The sequence below is a fragment of the Lutra lutra genome, chromosome 16, assembly GCF_902655055.1.
Source record: "Lutra lutra chromosome 16, mLutLut1.2, whole genome shotgun sequence".
Lineage (NCBI taxonomy): Eukaryota > Metazoa > Chordata > Mammalia > Carnivora > Mustelidae > Lutra > Lutra lutra.
In genome coordinates, this window is record NC_062293.1 from 43,884,446 (window position 1) to 43,907,602 (window position 23,157).

Consider the following 23,157-nt stretch of genomic DNA (forward strand, 5'->3'; position numbering starts at 1 on the left):
GAAAAGCAGTCAATCCCTGCCATCTCCCTGGTCTCCAGCCACACTCTGTGCTCACCGAGCCTGTGACCAAGCTTTTCTATCTCTGGTGCGCATGACGCCGTTTGGTCTCCAAACCCAGCAGATTCCTGCACTGCACTCCCGCATCGCTCCTCCTGGAGGATGAAGAAGGTGACTCTCTCCAGATCTGCAACTTATGGGGACCCTACTCAAAGAGTAGTAGCCCAACTGTGCCTCAGATCACAGTTTATGGCAACCCTGAGCTGAGAGTTCACTCTTCGGCTCTGTCTCTGTAGCTGGCTTCCCCGCTCCAATACCTGGGAGCTCTGCCACACTCTGGTATCCCTGGTCTTTCTGTGACCCCGAGGGACCTGAGACCACACTGTCCCCATGAGGGCTCCACCCCACACTTAGCCTCTGGAGCGATGTCCGTTAGTGGCGCAGACTTCTAAAAGTTCTGATTTTATGCTCCGTGGCTGTACTGCTTCCCGGGAGCCGGCCCCTCTCTCCAAGGTCTCTCCTCCCATATATCACCTCAGATTCCCTTCCCCGCACATCCTACCTTCCAGAAAGTGATCGCTTTTCTGTTTCTAGAATTGCTGCTCTTCTTCTCTTCGATCTCCTGTTGAGTTTGTAGGTGTTCAGAATGGTTTGATAACTATCTAGCTGAATTCCTGGGACCCGACGGAATTTAATTCTCTTACTCCTCCACCATCTTGCTCCGGCCGGGGACGGGGGTGGGATGGGACTTTTTCTCCTAACAATATTCTAAAGTAAAAGATTAAAATCTACTTCTAATATTTCTTACATTTCACTTTTTTTTCTTCCTCAGGAATGCACCTGGAAGAGCAGACAGAAACCTCAGTGTGTTCAATAAAGGCCTCAAAGAATTTGGTGGTTAGAAAACCTGCAAAAGTGATTTTCAATATAGATCCAGCCCCACTGAATTCAAAGCTAGAACAGCCATGGAAGAAAAAATGTCTTGAAAGATTGGAAGCAAAAGCCCGGGCAATGCAACAGAAAATAATAGACAAGGATAATCTGAAGAAAGAACAAGAAAAAAAGGCTGAAAAAAAACTCCCCAGTGATAATTTGGCCAAAGAGTGGTTTAATGCTGACAACATGACACTGAACACTCGTGCATATTTGCTTGACAAACTTCTGCCTACCTTAGTTCCTGGAGTGGAAAAAATGTTAATGCAAGTGGAAAAGAAGCAGCTTTGGGCAGAGGTTGGTAATACAACCAGGTTTAATCCAATTAATCATTTGGGGGAATACTTAATGAGAAACAATCCTTATTATATCAAAGACTCAGAAATGTCTGGTTATCAAAGGATGATGAGAGATGTCACAGAAGACCTGAAGATTCATGTTCCCAACACTACTGGCAACAGGTAAATTTTTTTATATTTTCAGTTGATGATCTAGATCCTTACATTGAAAGCAAGTAGAATAATAACATAATCATACAAATAGGGCTTAAATAATTTTGTAATTATTCAGAAAGTATTTATTGAGCTGCTAGTATGTGTGTCACCATTTATAAGGCACTATGAAGATTAATGAAGCATATTAAAGAAGTTCCTTGAATTCATGGATTTAGTTACTCACTATGATCTAAGGTATATATTTATTTGTTTATCTTCTGTCTCTCTGCACTGGAAAGTAAGCTATATAAGAGTAGGAACTTTTTAAAAATTTAACTTCTCAGATAGGCCATCTATTCACTTGGTTCAAAAGTCAAAATATATAGTTATACAATGAGAAGTTCCTCTCCCATTCTTATCATCCATCTACCCAGTACTTGACCACTGCCATAAATAATGGCTATTCTTCATTTTCAGTGGATTTTTCCAGTTTCTTTATACATACAGAAGCAAATGCAAATATAGCTTCTAAATTTTCTTCCTTTTATATAAGACCATCTGACTGAGTTACAAATATTTTCTTCTGTTTTTTACTTGCTATTTACATCTTGTCATACAGAAGATATTTTATATCTATGTGGTTGAATTTATTTACTTTCATTTTATGGTTTCTAGATTTCCAGTTATTGTTATTTTCAAGATAGTAAAATAATACTTCCATTTTTTTCCTGGAATTTTTATTATTTTAATTCCCATTTTAAGTATTGATCCATTTGGAATTACATTATCCTAATGTAAGATGTAAAATATGAATCCAACTTTTTCTTTTCCAAATGGCTATGTAGTGTTCCCAATGACAATTGTCAAATAGTCTATTTTGCCCCGCTGTTTGAAACTTTATTACTAAATTCTTGTATATTTTGGAGTGTATGTCTGCATTTTTCTATCCTATCCCATTGACTATCTCCCTATTCATGCACCACAGTGCACTGGTTTAATCACGGAGGCTTTTAAAGATATAGTCGGTCCCTGACTTACAATGATTCCACTTACTGATTTTTTGGTTTTATGTTGGTGTGAAAGTGGTATGTGTTCAGTAGAAATCATACTCTGAATTTGGAATTTTGATCTTTTCCTGGACCAACAAAATGCAGTATGATGCTCTCTTGTGATGCAGGGCAGTGGCAGTGAGCCACACAGCTCCTGGTCAGCCACAAAATCCACACACTTCAAGTGACTCTGTACCCATATACCATTCTGTTTTTCACTTTCAGTACAGTAGTCAATCAATTACATGAGATAGTCTACACTTTATAAAACAGGTACTTGTTAGATGATTTTGCTCACTGTAAACTCATTTAAGTGTTCTGAACACATTTTAAATGGGCTCAATACAACTATGATGTTGAGTGGGTTAGGTGTATTAAATGCATTTTCTACTTAGGATATTTTCCATTTATGATGGGTTTATTGGGACATACCCCTATCATAAGTTGAGGAAGCTCTGTATTTCAATAATTTTCTGTGCTGGTCCCCATTATTTACTCCTTTATTCTGATATTATTGCTTTTTTTAAAAAAAGATTTTATTTATTTACTTGAGAGAGAGAGAAAGAGAGCATTCACACAGAGGGAGAGGGTGAAGCAGACTCCCCATTGAGCAGAGAGCCCAATAGGGGACTAGATCCCAGGACCCTAAGATCATGACCTGAGCTGAAGGCAGATGCTTAACTGACTAAGCCACCTAGGGGCCCCATGTTTTTGCTTTTTAATATAAATTTTAGGATTGAGTCATCTACTTGGAAAAAAAAAAAAGGAGAACAGCAAAACAAACTTTATAGGAATTTCATTGAAATTTGTTTAAATTTATTTATTAACTTAGGGAAAATCAACATCTTTAATGACAAGTGTTTCTATCTGAGAACATATGTATTTCCATTTGCTCCTCTTATTTTGTATCCATCATTGTTGCCTTAAAGTTTTTTTTCATTTAAGCTTGCATCTCTTGTTAGATGTATTACTAGTTACCTTATTATTTTTTTAAGATTTTATTTATTTATTTGACAGACAGATATCACAAATGGGCAGAGAGGCAGGCAGAGAGAGAGGAAGGGAAGCAGGGTCTCCCCTGAGCAGAGAGCCTGCTACAGGGCTTAATCCCAGGACTCTGAAAGCATGACCTGAACCGAAGGCAGAGGCTTACCCCACCAAGCCACCCAGGCACCCCTACTTTATTATTGCTTATTGACATTGTAAATGGGACTTTCTTTCATTACATTTTCTATCTATATGTAGTTTGAATACATGAAAACTATAAAATTCTGAAAATCTTCGTTCTATGCTCCCTTACTGAGTTCCATCATTAATAGAAAAAAGTATTTTTTATTTTTATTAAAAGACTTATTTATTTATTTGAGTGAGAAAGAGAGAAAGTGTGCATATGATTGGGGAGGAGCAGAGGAAGAGGGTGAAAGTATTTGAAGCAGACTCCTCACTGGGTGTGGCGCCAGACACTGAGCTTGATCCCATGACCGTGAGATCATGACCTGAGTCAAAACCAAGGATTGGATGCTTAACCAACTGAGGCACCCAGGCGCCCCTATTTATAGAAAAATTTTAGTTGATTATTTGGATTTTTCTAGAAAGGAAACCTTATCTGAAAATAATAGGCATTTTCCTTCTTTGTTTTCAATTTTTATGTTTGTAATGTCTTCCTCTAACCTCCTTATATTGGCAATTACTTCCAATGAATGTTAAATAATAATGATGATATGGACATCCTTGTCCTGTTTCGGACTTTAGTAGGGATGATTTTTGTATTATTGCCTCATCATGAGCAGTTTTTTAAAGCTATATATTAATACCATAACTCTACTTTATTTGGATCTGAAAAAGATGTATTTTATTACATTAGAAAAAAATGTGCAGGGCACCTGGGTGGCTCGGTCAGTTAAGTGTCTGACTCTTCATTTGGCCCTGGAATAACTTGATCCTGAAAAATCTTTAGAGAAAACATGATGAGGAACCCTCAACTGCATACACCGCAATGGCAGAGAAAAGGATAACTGTTCTATTGGAGTTTTTTGGTTTCTCTATTATTTATTTCTGCTCTAATCTTTTTTATTTCCTTTCTTTTGCTGGGTTTGGGTTTTGATCTTCTTTTTCTAACCCCTTTAAAGAGTGATTTTTTAAAAAAAGATATTATTTATTTATTTATTTATTTATTTTTGAGAGAGAGAAAGAGCGTGTGCAAGTAGGGCGAGGAGCAAAGGGGGAAGGACAAGCAGAGTCCGTGCTGAGCATGGAGCCCAATGTGGGGCTGGATATCATGACCCTGAGATCATGACCTGAGCTGAAATCAAAAGTCAGACACTTAACCCACTGAGCCAGTTTTTAAAGAACAAGAATGATTGTTAATTTTGTCAAATGCTTGTTCAACATCTGTGGAGATGATCATTTGGTTTTCACCTTAGACCTGTTGATAATGAATTTTGTTAATAGATTTCCTAATTTTGAGCTATGGAAATTCCTGGAATAACTCCCGCTTGATTGCTTTGTATTTGGTTACATTGAAATATGCCTCCTACTAATAAACCAAAATAAATGTTTAATTCTTTCCTTTTAATTACAAGTTTTCAGAATATTATATATCTCTATGTCTCTATGTGTCTACTTATCTATCTTCTATCTATAGGTGCCTGGAGGAACAACAAATTAAAGATTTCTTGGGGGTTTCCTGGGTGGTTCAATCAGTTAAGCATCTGCCTTTGGCTCAGGGTCCTGGAATGGAGCCCTGCCTTGGGTTGTCATCTTGGTGGGGAACCTGCTTCTTCCTCTCCCTCTGTCTGCTGTTCTGCTTACTTGTGCTCTCTTTCTACCTGTCAAATAAATAAATAATATATTTAAACAAACAAACAAACAAAAATGTTTTTAAAAAACATTTTTTGGGGGGATGTTTCCTTTTGAGTATCATTGTAGACACACTGATTTTAATATATATTCAAGGCATTTTAATCCATTATAGTTACTTTTTCTTTTTGATCCTCAACTTGACCCAACTTTGGCTCCTGTGTTCTTCCAACCTTACTCCTTTAGTCTTTGAAAGATTCTTGCAATTTTTAAAAAGGATTCATAGCTACTTTTAAAGGAAATCACTCATCTGGGAGCTAGGAATGCTCATAAATATTGTATTATCATTGCTTCTAGACTCTTTCAGTACTAACAAATATAATTTTTAAAAATAGGGGCGCCTGAATGACCCAGTCATTAAGTGTCTGCCTTCAGCTTGGGTCATGATCCCAGGATCCTGGGATCGAGTTTGCATGGGGCTCCCTGCTCAGTGGGAAGCCTGCTTCTCCCCTCCCACTCCCCCTGCTTGTGTTTCCTGTCTCACTGTCTCTCTCTCTGTCAAATAGGTAAATAAAATCTTAAAAAAATAAAAAATAAAAGTATGAGCAAATATTAGATAATTTCATATCAAACACAATATTTCAGGTTTTTTACCTAATTCCTTGATTTTATATTTACATCTCTTTTTTCCCCTAAAAATCTTGGCTCCTAACAACATTGACAAAATTAGTTGTCTTAGCCTACAATTTACATAAAATAGTTTCAAAATAATAATACCAACAATCCCAATAAAAGAACTACTAGATTTATTTGCAGATATTTTGTCCTGAAACATATTCTTCTAAGTATGTGTGTATGACAAATGAAACCATGCAACAACTAGGAGAAACCAGGGATTAATTTCCTTTATTACCAGAGAAAAGCCTTTCTTTAAAAAAGATTTTATTTATTTATTTGACACAGAGAGAGAGATCACAAGTAGGTAGAGAGGCAGGCAGAGAAAGAGAGGGGGAAGCAGGCTCCCCGCCGAGCAGAAAGCTGGATGCGGGGTTCGATCCCAGAACTCTGAGATCATGACTTGAGCTGAAGAAAGAGGCTTAATCCACTGAGCCATGCAGGCGCCCTGAGAAAACCTTTTAAACCATGGCTCAAAATTATGAAATTATTGCTAAATTTGATTACATAAAAATTAAAGGGTTTTTGCCTGAGAAATTGAGTCACAATTACACAATTTTGTTGTTGTAGTACAAAAGTAGTTATACACAATAGGTAAATGAATAAGCATGGCTGAGTTCTAATAAAACTTTATTTGTGAATACTAAAATGTGTCATAGATTTTCTACTATGCCACAAAATATTATTCTTATTTTGATATTTAAAAACTATTTTAAAATGTAGCAGCCAATCTAAGCTGTTGAGTGGTACAATATCAGGCAGCAGGCCAGTTTGGGCCTTAAGCCCTAGTCTAGATAACATCTGGGTCTCTTCCAGATCTTAAAACAACAAAACAAGACAAAAATAAGACACTTTGAATGTCTGATTCTCTTCCTGAATCTTCATACTTTCCTTCTAATATCTTCTGGCATGAATACTTGTGCTAAAATTTATAAAAGAACGTAAAATTCTTTATGATTTCTTTCAGTGTTCCTCCTATAGGGTAAGTAACTAATCAGAAGTTTAGAATAACAATTCTTTTGAAATTAAGTACATATATACCACTAGAATAAAGCAAAAGATATGTATAGAACTCTTCCTTTGTTTTATTTTATGTATTTTATGTGTGGACATGGAATTTTAATTTTCCATTGGAACAGTCTTTCTCAGAGTGTGGTTGCCTATGAATGAAATCAGGATGACCTGGATGTTTGGTTAAAAATGCAGGTTCCTAGCTTCTTCCTCAGATCTTCTGAATCAGAACCTTTAGGCATGCACTGAGAACAAGTTCCACAGGAGGTTATTATGCACCCTAAAAAAAGCTTCAAAACCGATTATTCAGAGAAGCCAAATTAAAGGAGTTTTAGTACTAATGAGAAGTTCCAACAGCAGCAGGGAGCAGTGTCATTAAATTTAATAAATAGCTTAAAGAACATTTCTGTCCACCATCTGTTCTTGCAGAGCAATAAATTAGATTTGTGTTTAGACCTAGTGCCATAAAAATACTTAAAATTTGGGAACTGATGTTAAGGCTGTATATCAATACATTGAGAAATGCTTCCTCCTATTAGGGATGTGTAAATCTCAATCAGCACATTAAAGTAGGCATTTATCAATAACTGTGATAAGAATAGTGACTGGCACACTAGGACTCTGGTCTAGGTCTCATTGCCAACAAATGACATGACACAGGAGGGTTAGTTTATTTCACTGATGCTTCTTGAATTGGGAGTTTGAATAGTTAGGGTCATTTGAAGCTTGATGAGAACCCTAGTTTCTTTTTTTCTTTCTTTTCTCTTTCAGTTTTTTAAATTCATTTAAGTAATCTCTACACCCCAGGTGGGACTCAAACACACAACCCCGAAATCAAGAGTCACACACTCTTGAGATTGAGCTGGCCAGGTGCCCTAGTTTCCACTGGAGCAATGCTGTTGTAGGAATTTCATGCAAGAGTTAAAGGAATCAAAGATGCTTTGTTTGCCTGGATGGTCAGGATTAGGGCTTGATCTCTTTCTGGCAAAAATTCAAGATCTGTGTATCAACATATGACAGTGTCAAGCATCTGCAGAATATTCAGAAATCCTGGGATACTTTACAACAGTACAATATCTATTGACTTAAAGCTCGGATACATAGCAATCTTAGCTAAAGTAGTCTTGCTTTTAAATTCTCTGAACTATATCATTGTTTGTGTCATCTTTAGTACATTAGAGAGTTTTGAAGTCCATTTGTATTAGTAATGAGAGTTTTTCTTATTTATATCCAAGGAAAAAGATGAATAAAATTTTTGTTTGGTTTGTCAAGACTTTATCCTCTTGTGATGATGTTAAAGTATCCCTTTGCTTCAACCTGGTCCAAAAATTTTTCATCTGACTACTTCCCTGGATAAAAAGGGATTTGTTTCTGTTTGGTGTCTAAGAACCATAGATAGGGAAGATACTCCTTACTGATTTGGGACAATTTTTATAGTGGTAGCTGCTTGTCTGAAAAATAAAATATCACTGTTGTTTGTAAGTTTTACATATGCAGTATACCTTTATTGCTTTTCATCGACGTTTCTGAATGACAGATTAAGAATTAAAGTGGACTTTAATTCTCTTTTTTAAATTTCTTTTCAGCATAACAGAATTCATTGTTTATGTACCACACCCAGTGCTCCATGCAATATGTGCCCTCCATACTACCCACCACCTGGCTCCCCCAACCTTCCACCCCCTGCCCCTTCAAAACCCTCAGATTGTTTTTCAGAGTCCATAGTCTCTTATGGTTCATCTCCCCTTCCAATTTCCCTCAACTCCCTTCTCCTCTCCATCTCCCTATGTCCTCCATGTTATTTGTTATGCTCCACAAATAAGTGAAACCATATGATAATTGACTCTCTCTGCTTGACTTATTTCACTCAGCATAATCTCTTCCAGTCCTGTCCATGTTGATACAAAAGTTGGGTATCCATCCTTTCTGATGGAGGCATAATACTCCATAATGTATATGGACCACCTCTTCCTTATCCATTCATCCGTCAAAGAGCATCTTGGTTCTATCAGACACATGAAAAAATGTTCATCATCACTAGCCATCAGCGAGATTCAAATTAAAACCACATTGAGATACCACCTTACACCAGTTAGAATGGCCAAAATTAGCAAGACAGGAAACAACGTGTGTTGGAGAGGATGTGGAGAAAGGGGAACCCTCTTACACTGTTGGTAGGAATGCAAATTGGTGCAGCCACTTTGGAGAACAGTGTGGAGATTCCTCAAGAAATTAAAAATAGAGCTTCCCTATGACCCTGCAATTGCACTACTGGGTATTTACCCCAAAGATACAGATGTAGTGAAAAGAGGGCCATCTGTACCCCAATGTTTAAAGTGGACTTTAATTCTTACATGTAATTTTGCAAAACTGATATGGTTATGTTTGTGTCATTTTGTTCATATTTTCTTTTCTTTTAACATCTATTTCAGTATCTTTTCCCTCTAAAACCTGATTCCTTCTATGCTTGGGAATGCATATTTTATAAGTCACAACTACCTCATTGTGAACTGATAATGAAAGATATTTGTTAGGGTGACTGGGTGGCTCAGTCGGTTAAGCATCTGCCTTCGGCTCAGGTCATAATCCCAGAGTCCTGGGGTCTAGTCCCACACTGGGCTCCCTGCTCAGTGGGGAGTCTGCTTGTCCCTCTTTCCCACCCCCATGCTCATGCTTTCTCTCAAATAAATAAATAAATCTTTAAAAAAAGAAAGAAAAGTATTTGTTCTTTTTTTTAATTTTTATTTTTAAGATTTTGTTTTTAAGTAATCTCTACACCCAACATGGGGCTTGAACTTACAACCCTGAGATCAAGAGTCTCATTCTGGAAAGTATTTGCTCTTAAAATAGGATTATAGGGGCACCTGGGTGGCTCAGTCAGTTGAGCGTCTGCCTTCTGCTCAGGTCAGGATCCCAGAAACCTGGGATGGATGCCCAAGTTGGGCTCCCTGCTCGACGGAGAGACTGTTCCTCCCTCTTCTCCCTGCTTGTACTCTCTGTTGATATCTCTGTGTGTCTCTCTTTCTCTCTCTCTCAAATAAATAAATAAATAAATAAATAAATAAATAAATAAATAAAATCTTTTAAAAAATAGAATTACAGGCTTTTTTAAAAAAGATTTTATTTATTTATTTGACAGATAGAGATCACAAGTAGGCAGAGAGGCAGGCAGAGAGAGAGAGGAAGGGAAGTAGGCTCCCTGCTGAGCAGAGATCTCGATTCGGGGCTCAATCCCAGGACTCTGAGATCATGACCTGAGCTGAAGGCAGAGGCTTAACCCACTGAGCCACCCAGGCATCCCAGAATTAGACTTTCAATAGACTGATTATGGTGGTGGTTACACATATTTACACATATGTTTAAATTTATACAACTATGTCCCAAAAAAGGTCAATTTTACTATATGATATTTTTAAAAATAAAAAATTTAAACAGTAAAAAAACTACACAGATGTAATTACTAATGGATTAAAATAAAAAAATTTTAAATCACAGATATTATTATTATTAATGTTCGAACTTAACACTATTCCAGAGAAGTGGGGCCTCTTATACTATAAATTTCTTCACTTTTCTCCATCAGTCCTGATACACAGTCCTGATCCTAGATGAGAGTTCAAATGAACTACAAAAGTAGATCTTAGACCCAAGGCAACAACTCGGATCTTTTCCTGTGTCGCAGTTCTAGTGATGCCTATCAGGTTCTGGCTTGGTAATAATCTCTGATCTCTACATCTGTTGCTTTATTTCGATGAGTCTGTGCTGCACATTGAAATATCTTTTTGGCATTTTTCCTGTGATAACTCTTTATCACCCTTATGGACTAATAATGGAACATTTAACCCACAAAGAGAAAAAAATCACAACAAAATTTTGCATAGAGTTTCTTTCTCCTCCATAGCTACATAAAGGAGAAAAATAAGTCAGTATAAATGCTTAAGCATTAAGGATACACAAACCAAGTAAAAACTAAGAGAGAAAGACACAGAAGCCTTTATTTCACTTAATAATTAATTTTTTAACTTGATAATTCCCTACAAGTTAATTCATGTACAGCGTTCAAATAACTTTTTTTTTTTGCGTTCAAAGAACTTAATGCAGACTATGTGACAACATCCATTGTGTTTCTATTAGAATGTGGTATCTACAAAGGTTTTGCCAGTTTACTTCAAAGTGCTTACTCTTTGTGTTTCCAAAAACAAACTCCATCCCCCTTCTCACGTGCAACTTTCAACAATTTTGGTCAAATTATATGTATAAATTGGGCATATTGTAAAAACCTTCATTATATATTGTACTCTTTCTAAAGTATCATCTTTGTAATTATTTTCCAAAATTTAATCTCATCTGATAATAACATTGCAACCCCTGCTTTCTTTTATATGTATTTTCATAGAATATTTTTGTTCATCTTTTTATTTGCAAATTTTCTGAGTAATCTTAATTTAGTGCTTTCTCTATGTACAGAATATACAGTGTAGAACACTGTTTTATAATTCAATTAGAATCTTTTAATAGGCAGGCTTTAGCATATTTACATCTATGGATATAATAGGTGAGTTTTAGTTCTCATTTTTTATGACCTCGTTTATTAGTTTTAGCTGTTTTTTTAAAAGATTATTTATTTATTTATTTTGACAGACAGAGAACACAAGTAGTCAGAGAGGCAGGCAGAGAGAGAGGGGGAAGCAGGCTCCCCGCCAAGCAGAGAACCTGATGCGGGGCTCAATCCCAGGACCCTGGGACCATGACCTGAGCCAAAGGCAGAGGCTTTAACCCACTGAGCCACTCAGGCACCCCTAGTTTTAGCCTTTTAAATATAATTTTTCTCTATAAAACAAACAAACCCCCAAATGTCTAATTTATGCTTACAATACACCAGCTACTAGGACTTGGCAAGAGTAAGGGAATGTTTCTTCCTTGATATGGATCTTCTGCAGTTGCCAGGAGACAGTGACTTCCTAGACAGATGTCTGTCTGCTCATACTCCACGCCAGATGTCACCTCTCTAGTGAGCCAAACCCTGGTGCTTATATTATGCTAGGAAATCCCAAAGGTGCTTCTCCCACAGGTGATATTATTAATATCAATCATTTTGTTGATTTGTATTGAATATCATAGCTTATCAATCTAGTAAAACAGGTTATGCCAAAAGTGAGTGGCTAGATAAGGAAAATGCTTTTTTTAATAGTGTTTGACTATTCTATCCAATGGTGTGTGGTAGGACTTCATCAAACAGGTTCTACTTTTATTCAACCTGAAACATATTAATAATGTATATACATGGGCTAGTTTCACATCTATCTCTAAACCACTTTGTTGCATCTGTATATATCCCATTATGAAGTACTTAGAAATTGAAGTACTTGTTGGCTGAGAAATCATGATCTCCTTGGATGTTATCCTAATATTCTACAAACACACATCCTATAACCTGATGTTGAATGGGTCCATGGTCTTGCTTCAGTGGCATAGGACATTCCTAATGTAAAAAGACTGAGATGAAGTTCCTGAGTCAAATTCCTATAGCTGGGGCTGGATATCTGGTATAATGCCTGAGAGCATGGTGCCTAGAGTAAGATTGTCCAAGTTGTCCATAAATTCCTAGGATTTGCCAGATAAAACTTTTGATTCATCTGAAACTATTCAGTAACTGTTATCCTCAGAAGAAAATAGGATTCATTTTCTCTTTATAGAAGAGAACAGACTGAAGACCTTATGGGCTGCTTCATTTGTTTTTACATCCTCTGCCTGACCTCAGTCCTATACCTTCAAAACAGATGCTCTCCAGGACTCCAGTGGGAAACATCCAGGGGGAAATGCCCTCTGCCTTGCTCATACTCTTCCAGGAAGGTGGTTCAGTTGGAACTCAACTACCTCATTTGGAAATAGAAATCTTCACCATGAAGGCCAGCTTCAAAACTTGCAGGCACTAGATCTGATGTACCCAGCATGCAGTGATTTCATTCATCTGGGCTAGATAGGTGGCATTCTTTATGTACATCAATTTTATTATCTCTTACATATCAACTAATCAAAACCACTAGCCAGATACCCTCTCCTCTAATCCAGAGTGCAAGCTTTCTATGTCTAGAACAACATTCCCTTCCTTTTTCTTGCTGGACAATTTTTCCTGTGCTTTAAGAATCAGCCCAAGTATCTGGGCACCTGGGTGGTGCAGACTTTTGAAGGTCAGACTCTTGGTTTTGGCTCAGGTTCTGATCAGGATTGTGAGATCAGGCTCAATGCTCAGTTCAGAGTCTGCTTAGGATGCTCTCTGCCCCACCCCCACCCCCACCCCTACCCCTGAGCTTGCCCTTGCCCTGTCTCTCTCTCAAACAAACAAACAAACAAACAAATAATAAAAAAGAATCAGCCCTAGTATCACTTCCTCTGGGATACATTCTGTCACATCTGCTTTGGATTACCTACTCTTCCTTTATATTTCTGGAGCACCTGTAGGCTCGTGTCAGCCTTTGGCACATTACAGTGTAATTGTTGATTTACCTTCCCATAATTTCTTTGAAGACAAGGACTATTTTTCTATCACATCTATGTTTCCAACACTGAGCACAATGCTTGGCATGATAATATTTGTTATCTAACAAATATCAAATTTTGGTTAGATAAATTAATAACAGATTTATTGAGGAGTCTTCACTCAGTTAATCAGTATTTGTTGCATAATTACCAAGTGCTCCATGTTGAGCCATACCTTATAGGGAAAAATTACAAAATTTGGTTTTTGTCATGAGGAACTTACACACTCGAGTTGAAGAACTATAACAAAACATAGCTAAATTTATCAAAGCAGGTGTCCATGTACATTTTCCCCACTTCCAACACATTTCTCAATCTGTTCTATCTGGCCTTCATTCCAGGCTCTCTTCAATAAATGTTGCTTACTGAGATCACAATGTTCTCCATGTTTCTAGGCCTAATGGAAAGTTTGCAATCCTCATCTTACTTGGTCTCTTACCAATATTCAACAATGTTGACCATTTCCTCCTTGAGATACTCTTTCCTTTCCCTTCCATGTTATTATTCTTTAGTTATTTTCCTTCCACCTCTTTTTAGTCCTTCTCAACATCCTGTGCCGGCTCATTCTCTGCCATCTGATCTTCAAATATTAAGATTCCTGAAGTCGTGGTTCTCCGGTCACTCCCAAATCATCCTTAAGTGCTCTCATTTCAACACATGACTTCAGCTACCATCTATATCTTCATGCTCTTAGATTTATATCTCTAGTCCAAATGCCTTTTTTGAGCTTCAGACCAGTATGTGCAACTATTTAGTATCTGTACTTGGATATTTCACAAGCACTTCAGTTTCAAAAGTCATTGTCTTTCTTGGTTGTGCATCAAGATTTTGAAGGCCAAACCCAAGAGATGAACCTTGACACCTTCTGCTTCCTCACTATGTACTTCTCATTGATCATTAAGTCCTGTGGATTTTACCTCCTCTCAAATTTTCTCATTTCCGACCTTCCCTGCTGCCGTCACCCTAGTCTAAGCTACTATCAGGTTTCACCTTCGCTATTGCCACAGTCTCCTAATTAATGTTTCCATTCACTCTTGTCCTCTTGCAGTCTATTCATTGCTTATAACTGAAGTGATTTTTTATTTTTTTTAATTTTTGGTTTTTTTTTAAAGATTTTATTTATTTGACAGATAGAGATCACAAGTAGGCAGAGAGAGAGGAAGGGAAGCAGGCTCCCTGCTGAGCAGAGAGCCCGATGTAGGGCTCGATCTCAGGATCCGGAGATCATGACCAGAGCCGAAGGCAGAGGCTTTAACCCACTGAGCCACCCAGGCGCCCCCTGAAGTGATTTTTTAAAAAGATTAATCTTCGGGACACCTGGGTGGCTCAGTCATTAAATGTCTGCCTTTGGCTCAGGTCATGATCCCAGGATCTTGGAATCAAGCCCCGAATCAGGCTCCCTGCTCAGCGGGGAGCCTGCTTCACCCTCTCCTACTCCCACTGCTTGTGTTCCCTTTCTTCAAATAAATAAAATCTTTTTTAAAAAAAGTTCATCTTCTGCCCATTTCTTAACTGGATTTTTAATTTTGGGGGTGTTGAGTTTGATAAATTCTTTATAGATTTTTGGATACTAGCCCTTTATCCAATACGTTGTTTGAAAATACCTTCTCCCATTCTGTAGGTTGCCTTTTAGTTTTGTTGATTGTTCCCTTGCTGTGCAGAAGCTTTTTATCTTGATGAAGTTCCAATAGTTTATTTTTGCTTTTTTTTCCTCTTGCCCCCAGAGACATGTCTAGTAAGAAGTTGCTGTGGCTGAGACGCCTGGGTGGCTCAGTCAGTTAAGCGGCTGCCTTTAGCTCAGGTCATGATCCCAGGGTCCTGGGATGGAGTCCCACATTGGGCTCCCAGCTCAACCGGGAGCCTGCTTCTCCCTCTACCTGCTGCTCTCCCTACTTGTGGTCACTTGCTCTTTCTCGCTCTCTGATAAATAAAATCTTAAAAAGAAGAAGTTGCTGTGGCCAAGGTCACAGAGGTTGCTGTCTGTGTTCTTCTCAAGGATTTTGATAGTTTCCTTTCTCACATTTAGGTCTTCCGTCCATTTTGAATTTATTTTTGTGTGTGGTGTAAGAAAGTGGTCCAGTTTCATTCTTCTGCATGTGGCTGTCCAATATTCTCAACACCATTTGTTGAAGAGACTTTTTCCATTGAATATCCTTTCCTACTTTGTTGAAGATTAGTTGACCATAGAGTTGAGGGTCCCTTTGTGGGTTCTCTATTCTGTTCTGTTGATCTATATGTCTGTTTTTGTGCCGCTACCATACTATCTTGATGATTACAGCTCTGTAATAGAACTTGAAGTCCAGAATTGTGATGCTTCCGCTTTCGTTTTCTTTTCCAATATTCCTTTGGCTATTTGGGGGTCTTTTATGGTTCCATACAAATTTTAGGATTGTGTGTTCCAACTCTGTGAAAAATGGTGGTGTTATTTTGATAGAGATTGCATTGAATGTGTAGATTGCTTTGGGTAGTGTAGACATCCATGAGCATGGAATATTTTTTTAGTTCTTTGTGTCTTCTTCAATTTCTTTAATAAGTATTCTATAGTTTTCAGAGTAGAGATCTTTTTACCTCTTTGACTAGGTTTATTCCTGGGTATCTTATGGTTTGGGTGCACTTGTAAATTGGGTCAGTTCCTTGATTTCTCTTTCTGCTGCTCCATTATTGGTGTACAGAAATGCAACAGATTTCTGTGCATCAATTTTATATCTTGTGACTTTGCTGAATTCTTGTGTCAGTTCTGGCAATTTTTTGGTGGGTTTTTTGGGTTTTCTACAAAGATTATTTTTAAAAAGTTAATCTTATCATGTTTTTCCCAAATGTGGAAACTTTCAAGGTTCTCTATTTACTCTTAGGATAAAGACTAAAATCCCTAAGGAGGCCTATAAGACTTTCCTTGTATTACCTACTGGTCCCTAACTTACCTGGCTGCTGCCTCTCTTCTTCTCACATTCCGTACTCCAGGCACATAGGATTACTTTCAGTTTTCAAACATATTATGCTTCTTTCCATATCAGGGTTTTATATGTCATTCCCGCTGTACCATTCTTCTTCTTCCTCTTCATTTTATGTTACCAATTCCTTCCGGTTTGGCTCATACACCATTTCACTGTGAAATTGTTCTCTTATATGCTCTCTCATTGCATCGTGTGTTTCTCCTTTACTGCATTGATCACAGTTGTAATGGTTGTTTCCCCTGCTATAATGTAAGCCAGGAACTATAAGCCATATTCATCTTCACATCTCTAGTATCTAATGTTGCTTTATGTAAGTAAAGCTCAATAAATATTTGTTAAATGAATTAATCAACTTATTCTAATCCTGTTTTTGCTTTCATGATGAAAGCTTTTTTGTATGTGTGTTTTGCTTTTTTGTTCTTGTCTTTAGATACATATGATTATTATAAAATATGTCTTAATTTGGGGTAATTGAGCATTTAATTTTGAAGTCTTTGGAATTAACTATCAGTATTTAATGGGGAAGCTATGATAAATATTTTTCATCATTTTATAAAATTCTAAATAGGTATAATCTGTTCAAATATCATTGATTACTTATTTTTTTCTTAATAAGATATATGTTGAATATACAAAATATTAGAATTAAGTAAGTATAATAATTAAGTAGACACATGTCATATATGGATTTTTATAGGAATACTCATCACAGAAATAATATAGACATCTTCCAACAACGGCAAGAAGTCCAGTTTAGCTTTTTGAAACTAAGATCACCAGAACTTAAAAACCAACAAACAAAAACTGAATTTATTAACTTGCCAGGCAAGGCAATATACAGCAATGAAGAATTCACTGACTAGTTTGCAGGCGGGGGGGATATTCAGAAATTTTAAAAAGTGTTTTAAAACTTTTAAATTTAAAAAAGTGTTTTAAAAAGTGAAAATTTAGAAATTTTAAAAAGTTTTTTAAAAAGTTTAAAAAGAGATTTATAATGTTTATACTTATAACAATGGAAAACTATCACACTGTACAAGACAGAATGAATCCATAGGTTTGTACATGATTGATTAAAACAAATCCCGTTATTCAGCAGTCCGAAAAGAGTCTTCAATTAGGTCCAGTTGATGGTATACTGGGGTCACTCAAAATTTATGGTCAGTTCTTCACATAAGCTAGTTAGAACTGATTCTTGATGAAATACAACATTCAGTTTTAATAAAATAAAGGCAAATGCTGCTCTAAGAGGAAGGTGTTCCTTGTACTGCTTGGATGAATGAATAGAATTTGGATTATCATAACTAGGATGGGGAACATTTTTACTTCTATTTTTTTTTTTTTTTTTAGCAGGGGGTGGGGAGGACAGGTAGAGGAAGAAGAAGAGAGAATCTTAAGCAGGCTCCATGCACAGCATGGATCCCAACATGGGGCTTGATCTCAAAACCCTGAGATCATGACCTAAGCCCAATTCAAGAGTCGGATGCTTAACCGACTGAGCCACCCAAGTGTTCCTACATCTATTTTGTAATCAGTTAGATTTATACTGTGCCTTTCTTTAAAACATCTCAAAAACACTTATTAAGATGGGGAATCTTTTCTTATTTAGCTTTTGCTACACAACAAAATGCCTCAAAACTTGGTGGCCTAAATCAATAATAATTTATTGGCTCATGATTTTGTGGGTTGATAACTTTGGGCTGAGCTTATGGCTCATTTCTGCTCCACATCGTATCAATTGGACTCACTCATACACTGAAGTAAGATGTTGGCTGTTTACAAAAGTAATGGCAATAACTGGATGATCGTCCAGCAGGCTAGCATAGGCCCAGTGCCAACATGGTGGTGGAAGGTACTCTAAGGTCAACAAAATAGGGCTAGCTCCGATGTTCAAACATTTTTCTTTTTCTTTTCTTTTTTTTCCCACTTTTGTTGTGATATAATTGTTAACATTTTTCAACTTTCTGCATGCATCATGTTCGCTAACGACCCATTAGCCAAAGCAAGTCAGTTGGCCACAGCCAGACACAAAGGATGCAGAAATAGATTCTATCTCTCAATGGGAGGAGCTGCAAATCAGGTTGCCTACAAATGGACATGTGCACAGGAATGGAAAGAATTTGTGACCATTTTTGCATTTTACCATGTTTTAAATGTGGATTTATACTTAGATCTGCTTGTAGTTTATGTCTACCCTACATTATGCAAAGAATCTCGAATGCTATAAAGTTCTGTTGATTGATGTACATATATATCCTCATGAGATAATGCAGACCACAGAAGAGGAATTTTATTCGCTCCTGAATGAGTTACATAATCAACTTAAAATCCATTTGGATTATATTTGGAGTCTCATGTACAGTGGCCCTGAAATACAAACTAGCCTTTGTTTCTTAACGAGAGGGAGGAAATGATGTCTGAGCAGAGACCTAAAGGATGTGGAGGATCTGGTGAAACAAAGAGAGGGAGAAAAGTATTTTAGGCAGATGGAAACATGACAGAAACCCAGGTTTCTGGTTTCAAACCAGGTTTGTTGATCCATTTTTATATTTCACTGATTGGTACTCATGAGAATTTGGAGATACCCAGTACTTATTATGCAATACTGTTTACTTTTCTTGTTCTGCATTGGACCCTAAGCTTTATAATGGCAATCCATAGCAGGTACCTAAGGAATGTTTTCATAATGAATGAGTAACTGATTGACTTAGTGAGTAACTGAGTGTTTGAATGAAGAAAGGTACAGACAAAGAATAGAAAGTCATGCGAGAATGAAGATAGTGGGGGCGCCTGGGTGGCTCAGTGGGTTAAAGCCTCTGCCTTTGGCTCAGGTCATGATCTCAGGATCTTGGGATCGAGCTCCGCAGCGGGCACTCTGCTCAGCAGGGAGCCTGCTTCCTCCTCTCTCTCTGCCTGCCTCTGCCTACTTGTGATCTCTGTGATCTTTGTCTGTCAAGTAAATTAATAAAATCTTAAAAAAAAAAAAAAAGAATGACAAGAGTGGGTGCCTTGGTGGCTCAGTTGGTTAAGTGTCTGCCTTTGGCTCAGGTCGTGATCCCATGGTCCTGGGATGGAGCCTACACTGGACTCCCTGCTTGGCAGTTGTGGCGGTGAGAGGAGTCAGCTTCTCTCTCTACTCCTCCCCCTTGCTTGTGATCTCTCTCTCTCTCTCTCTCAGGTAAATAAAATCTTTTTTTTTTTTTTTAAAGAATGCAGTTGGAAATTGGGGAGAATGCTGTATAGAGATAAGGAAGAGGGAAAAGGAGGACAGAGGGAGAAGGAGAGGAAGAGATAGGTAAGGCAGCAGAGGGAGAAAGAGTGGTGGACGGACTGGAGAGCCAGCAGAGAAGAGACTGGTGGAACTGAGATCAATGGTGGAGATTTGGCTGCTTCTCATTTGCATCAGAGAAACTTAGCACTTCCTTTAAAATCCCAATTTATCTTCCAGCAGCTCAGAAACAGGTCCTTCTGTACTATTAAGCCACTTCCATATTTTTATTTTCAAGCTTCAAAGTTTATTTTTGAAGGCCTGTTTACCTTGAGAATTTTGAAGGCCTTATATGGGCATAATAAAGAAATGACAGATTTTGATTGATTCTTTTGGATTATTAGAGGTATCCAATTTGCTTGTCCTAACTGAAAAGTCTTTTGCATTTCTAAATCTGTCAGATCACCTTAGTCTTTTTTCTTTGAAAGATGAAGACCTGCTTCAAACAAATTGTATTTGAAACCAGCAGCTATTTTGGTTATTCTGAGTTATTTTGATGTTTCAATCAAAACCAGGTCAGGGGTTTTGAAGTCCTAAAAGGGATTATGAATATGGGAACAATTAAAATCATGATACTTTCTCCATTTCCAACCTGGGTGATGTAGCTCTATCTGGTAACTATTATGCTTAGAGGCTGTCAAAGTGTTTGACTCTAGATGTTTAAAGGAAATATATATTCCTAGACAGAAATCAAAAGTTTGAGCCGAGGCATCAGAATCACCTAAAATGCTGGTTATAAATGCAGCTTCTAGGCTTCCACTCTAGGCTCGGAATTAGAATCTTTCCAGATGATTTCTGTGTCCTGAGAAGAGAGAGCCCCACCACTACAAGGCCTTAGTGCATTCAGCTTTGCTTTTAGGTATATGTGGAAGCTTATAGGGCTATTTTTAGTATTTCTTACGTATTGTATTTTGTTAGTAAAATAAGGCCCACCTTTATAAAAAGTCAAATAATACTAGAAGACAGCTTATGATTTAGCCAAATTCAGTTAAGTGCTGGGAGGAGGAAGGGTCACTTCAAGCCTAAATCAAGAAAGATCTCATGGAGGGTGGAGGCGAGTGCCTGGGTGGCTCAGTCGATTAAGAGTCTGCCTTCAGTCCATGTCATGATCTTAGGGTCTTGGGATCAAACTTGGAATCAGGCTCTGTACTCAGCAGGGAGTCTGCTTGTCCCTATCCCTCTCCCTCTGTGCTCTTGCTCTCTCTTTCTCTCTCAAATAAATAAATAAAATCTTAAAAAAAAAAAAGGAAGATCTCATGGAGTAAAGACAGGAACAAAGTTTGTTTTTTTATTTTTTAAGATTTATTTATTTATTTGACAGAGAGCAAAAGCAAGAGGGGAAGGGGATGAGGAAGAGAGAATCTTAAGCAGACTCCGCATTGATCATGGAGCCCCAAGCAAGCCTGATCTCATGACTCTGAGATCACCAACTGAGCTGAAATCAAGAGTCAGAGGTTTAACCGACAGAGCCATCCAGGGGCCTCTCTCGAGGCTCTGAATTCTTCTTTTCTGCCACTTGAACAATGTGAATATGTCTGAACTCAATATGTCTTTTATTTCAACATCCTTTAGAATAAGCAAGATGAAGGAGAAGATTAAACAGAAACAAGAACAAAGACAATGCATAACAGAAGTCAAAGTTCAGGTGGCCAATACAAGGAAGCAGGCTCTGCAGGAACAGTTCAGTGAATGGATTGTAGATCCCAAAGGAATGATTCCCCTGGCAGTGGTAAGAAAGGAGGATATTGTGAAGGGTAAGTGGGGTGGGTGATAAGAGGATGACTGCTGCAATATTGAGTGGAGTGCTAAAAATGCACATCTAAATTTTCAGTCTTGCTGAGGTAAGCTGCTGACTCCTGACCTGTCTAGTCCATGAGAGTTAATTTCTTCTATTTTTTCTTGAGCATTAAAAAAAAAGAAAAAGATTCTAGGTAGATTTCTAAAATATTGACTCTGGCTGAGGTTCCCAAATTCTTCATAATGGATAGACATAGCTTTCATTTATTTCTTTGTTTTTGTTTGTTTGTTTGTTTGTATGTAGGTCAACAGTCACTTCTGTAGACTAAGAGCCTGTGTCTTTAGAGTCAGAAAACAACTGTATTCTAACAGTTATGATCTCAGGGTCTTGGGATGGAGCCCCGCATCAGGCTCCCTGCTCAGCAGGAAGCCTGCTTCTCCCTCTTCCTTTGTAGCTCCCCTTAGTTGTGGGCTTTCTTTCTCTTTCTTTCTGACTCTCTCTGTCAAATAAATAAATAAATAAAATCTTTTTTTAAAAAATGGGCAAAAGACCCGAATACTTCGTCAAAGACATACAGATGGCAAATAAGCATATGAAAACATGCTACACATTTGTCATCAAGGAAATGAAAATTAAAACAGTGAGATACCACCACACACCTATCAGAATGGTCAAAATCTGGAAACCTGACAACACCAAATGCTGACCAAGATGCACAGCCACTGGTGGGAATTCTTGGTGATGACACAAAATGGTATAACCACTTTGGAAAACAGTTTGCAATTTCTTATAAAACCAAACATACTCTTACTATACAAGCCAACTACCATGCTTATTGGTATTTAACTGAAGGTGTTGGAAACTAATGTCCACAGAAAAACCTACATGTGGGTGTTTAGAGTAGCTTTTTTCGTAATTGCCACAACTTCAAAACACCAAGATTTCCCTCAGTAGTTGAAAGGATAAATAAACTGTGGTACATCCAAACAATGGAATATTATTCAGCACTAAAAAGAAATCAGCTTAAAAAATAATAATAAAATAAAAATAAAAATAAATGAGCTATCAAGCCATGAAAAGACAGAGAAGAACTTTAAATGTGTATTATTAAGTGAAAGGGGCCAATGTGAAAAGGCTATATATTGTATGATTCCAACTTTATGACATTCTGGAAAAGGCTAAAACTGTGGAGACAGTGAAAAGAGCAATGATGAAGGAATGAAGGCAGAAGGAGTGATGAATAGGCAGAACAAAGAGGATTTTGAGTGTGATGAAACAATTCTGTATGGTACAATAATGATGGATACATGTCATGATACATTTGCCAAAATCCATAAAAATGTACACCATCAAGAGTGATTCCTAACATAAACTATGGAATTTGGGCGATGATGTTTCATGGAGGTTCATTGATTGTAATGAATGTACCACTGTGGTAGGGAACATTGATAGTGGGGAAGCTGTGTATGTGGTGGGGGGGGGGCAGGGATTATATGGAAACTCACTGTACTTTCTGCTCAGTTTTTCAGTGAACCTAAAGCTGCTCTAAAAAAATCAAGTCTACCTTTTAAATGTTTTTTAATTTCTTTTTTTTAAAGATTTTTATTTATTTGACAGACAGAGATCAGAAGTAGGCAAAGAGGCAGGCAGAGAGACAGAGATGGGGAAGTAGGTTCCCCACCAAGCAGACCCAGTATGGGGCTTGATCCCAGGACCCTGGGATCACGACCCGAGCTGAAGGCAGAAGCTTTAACCCACAGAG

General features: G+C 37.6%; 1 protein-coding gene across 2 annotated transcripts in view; it reads left to right on the forward strand.

The window, feature by feature from the left end:
- The window catches only part of EFCAB5 (EF-hand calcium binding domain 5), a 135,957-nt gene that overhangs the window by 25,910 nt on the left and 86,890 nt on the right, over positions 1–23,157 (forward strand). For both annotated transcript variants that reach the window (XM_047709027.1, XM_047709028.1), the window contains 2 exons: positions 830–1,391; positions 21,230–21,386. In XM_047709027.1, the coding sequence (XP_047564983.1) occupies positions 830–1,391; positions 21,230–21,386 (719 nt within the window). The remainder of the gene's footprint in view (positions 1–829; positions 1,392–21,229; positions 21,387–23,157) is intronic.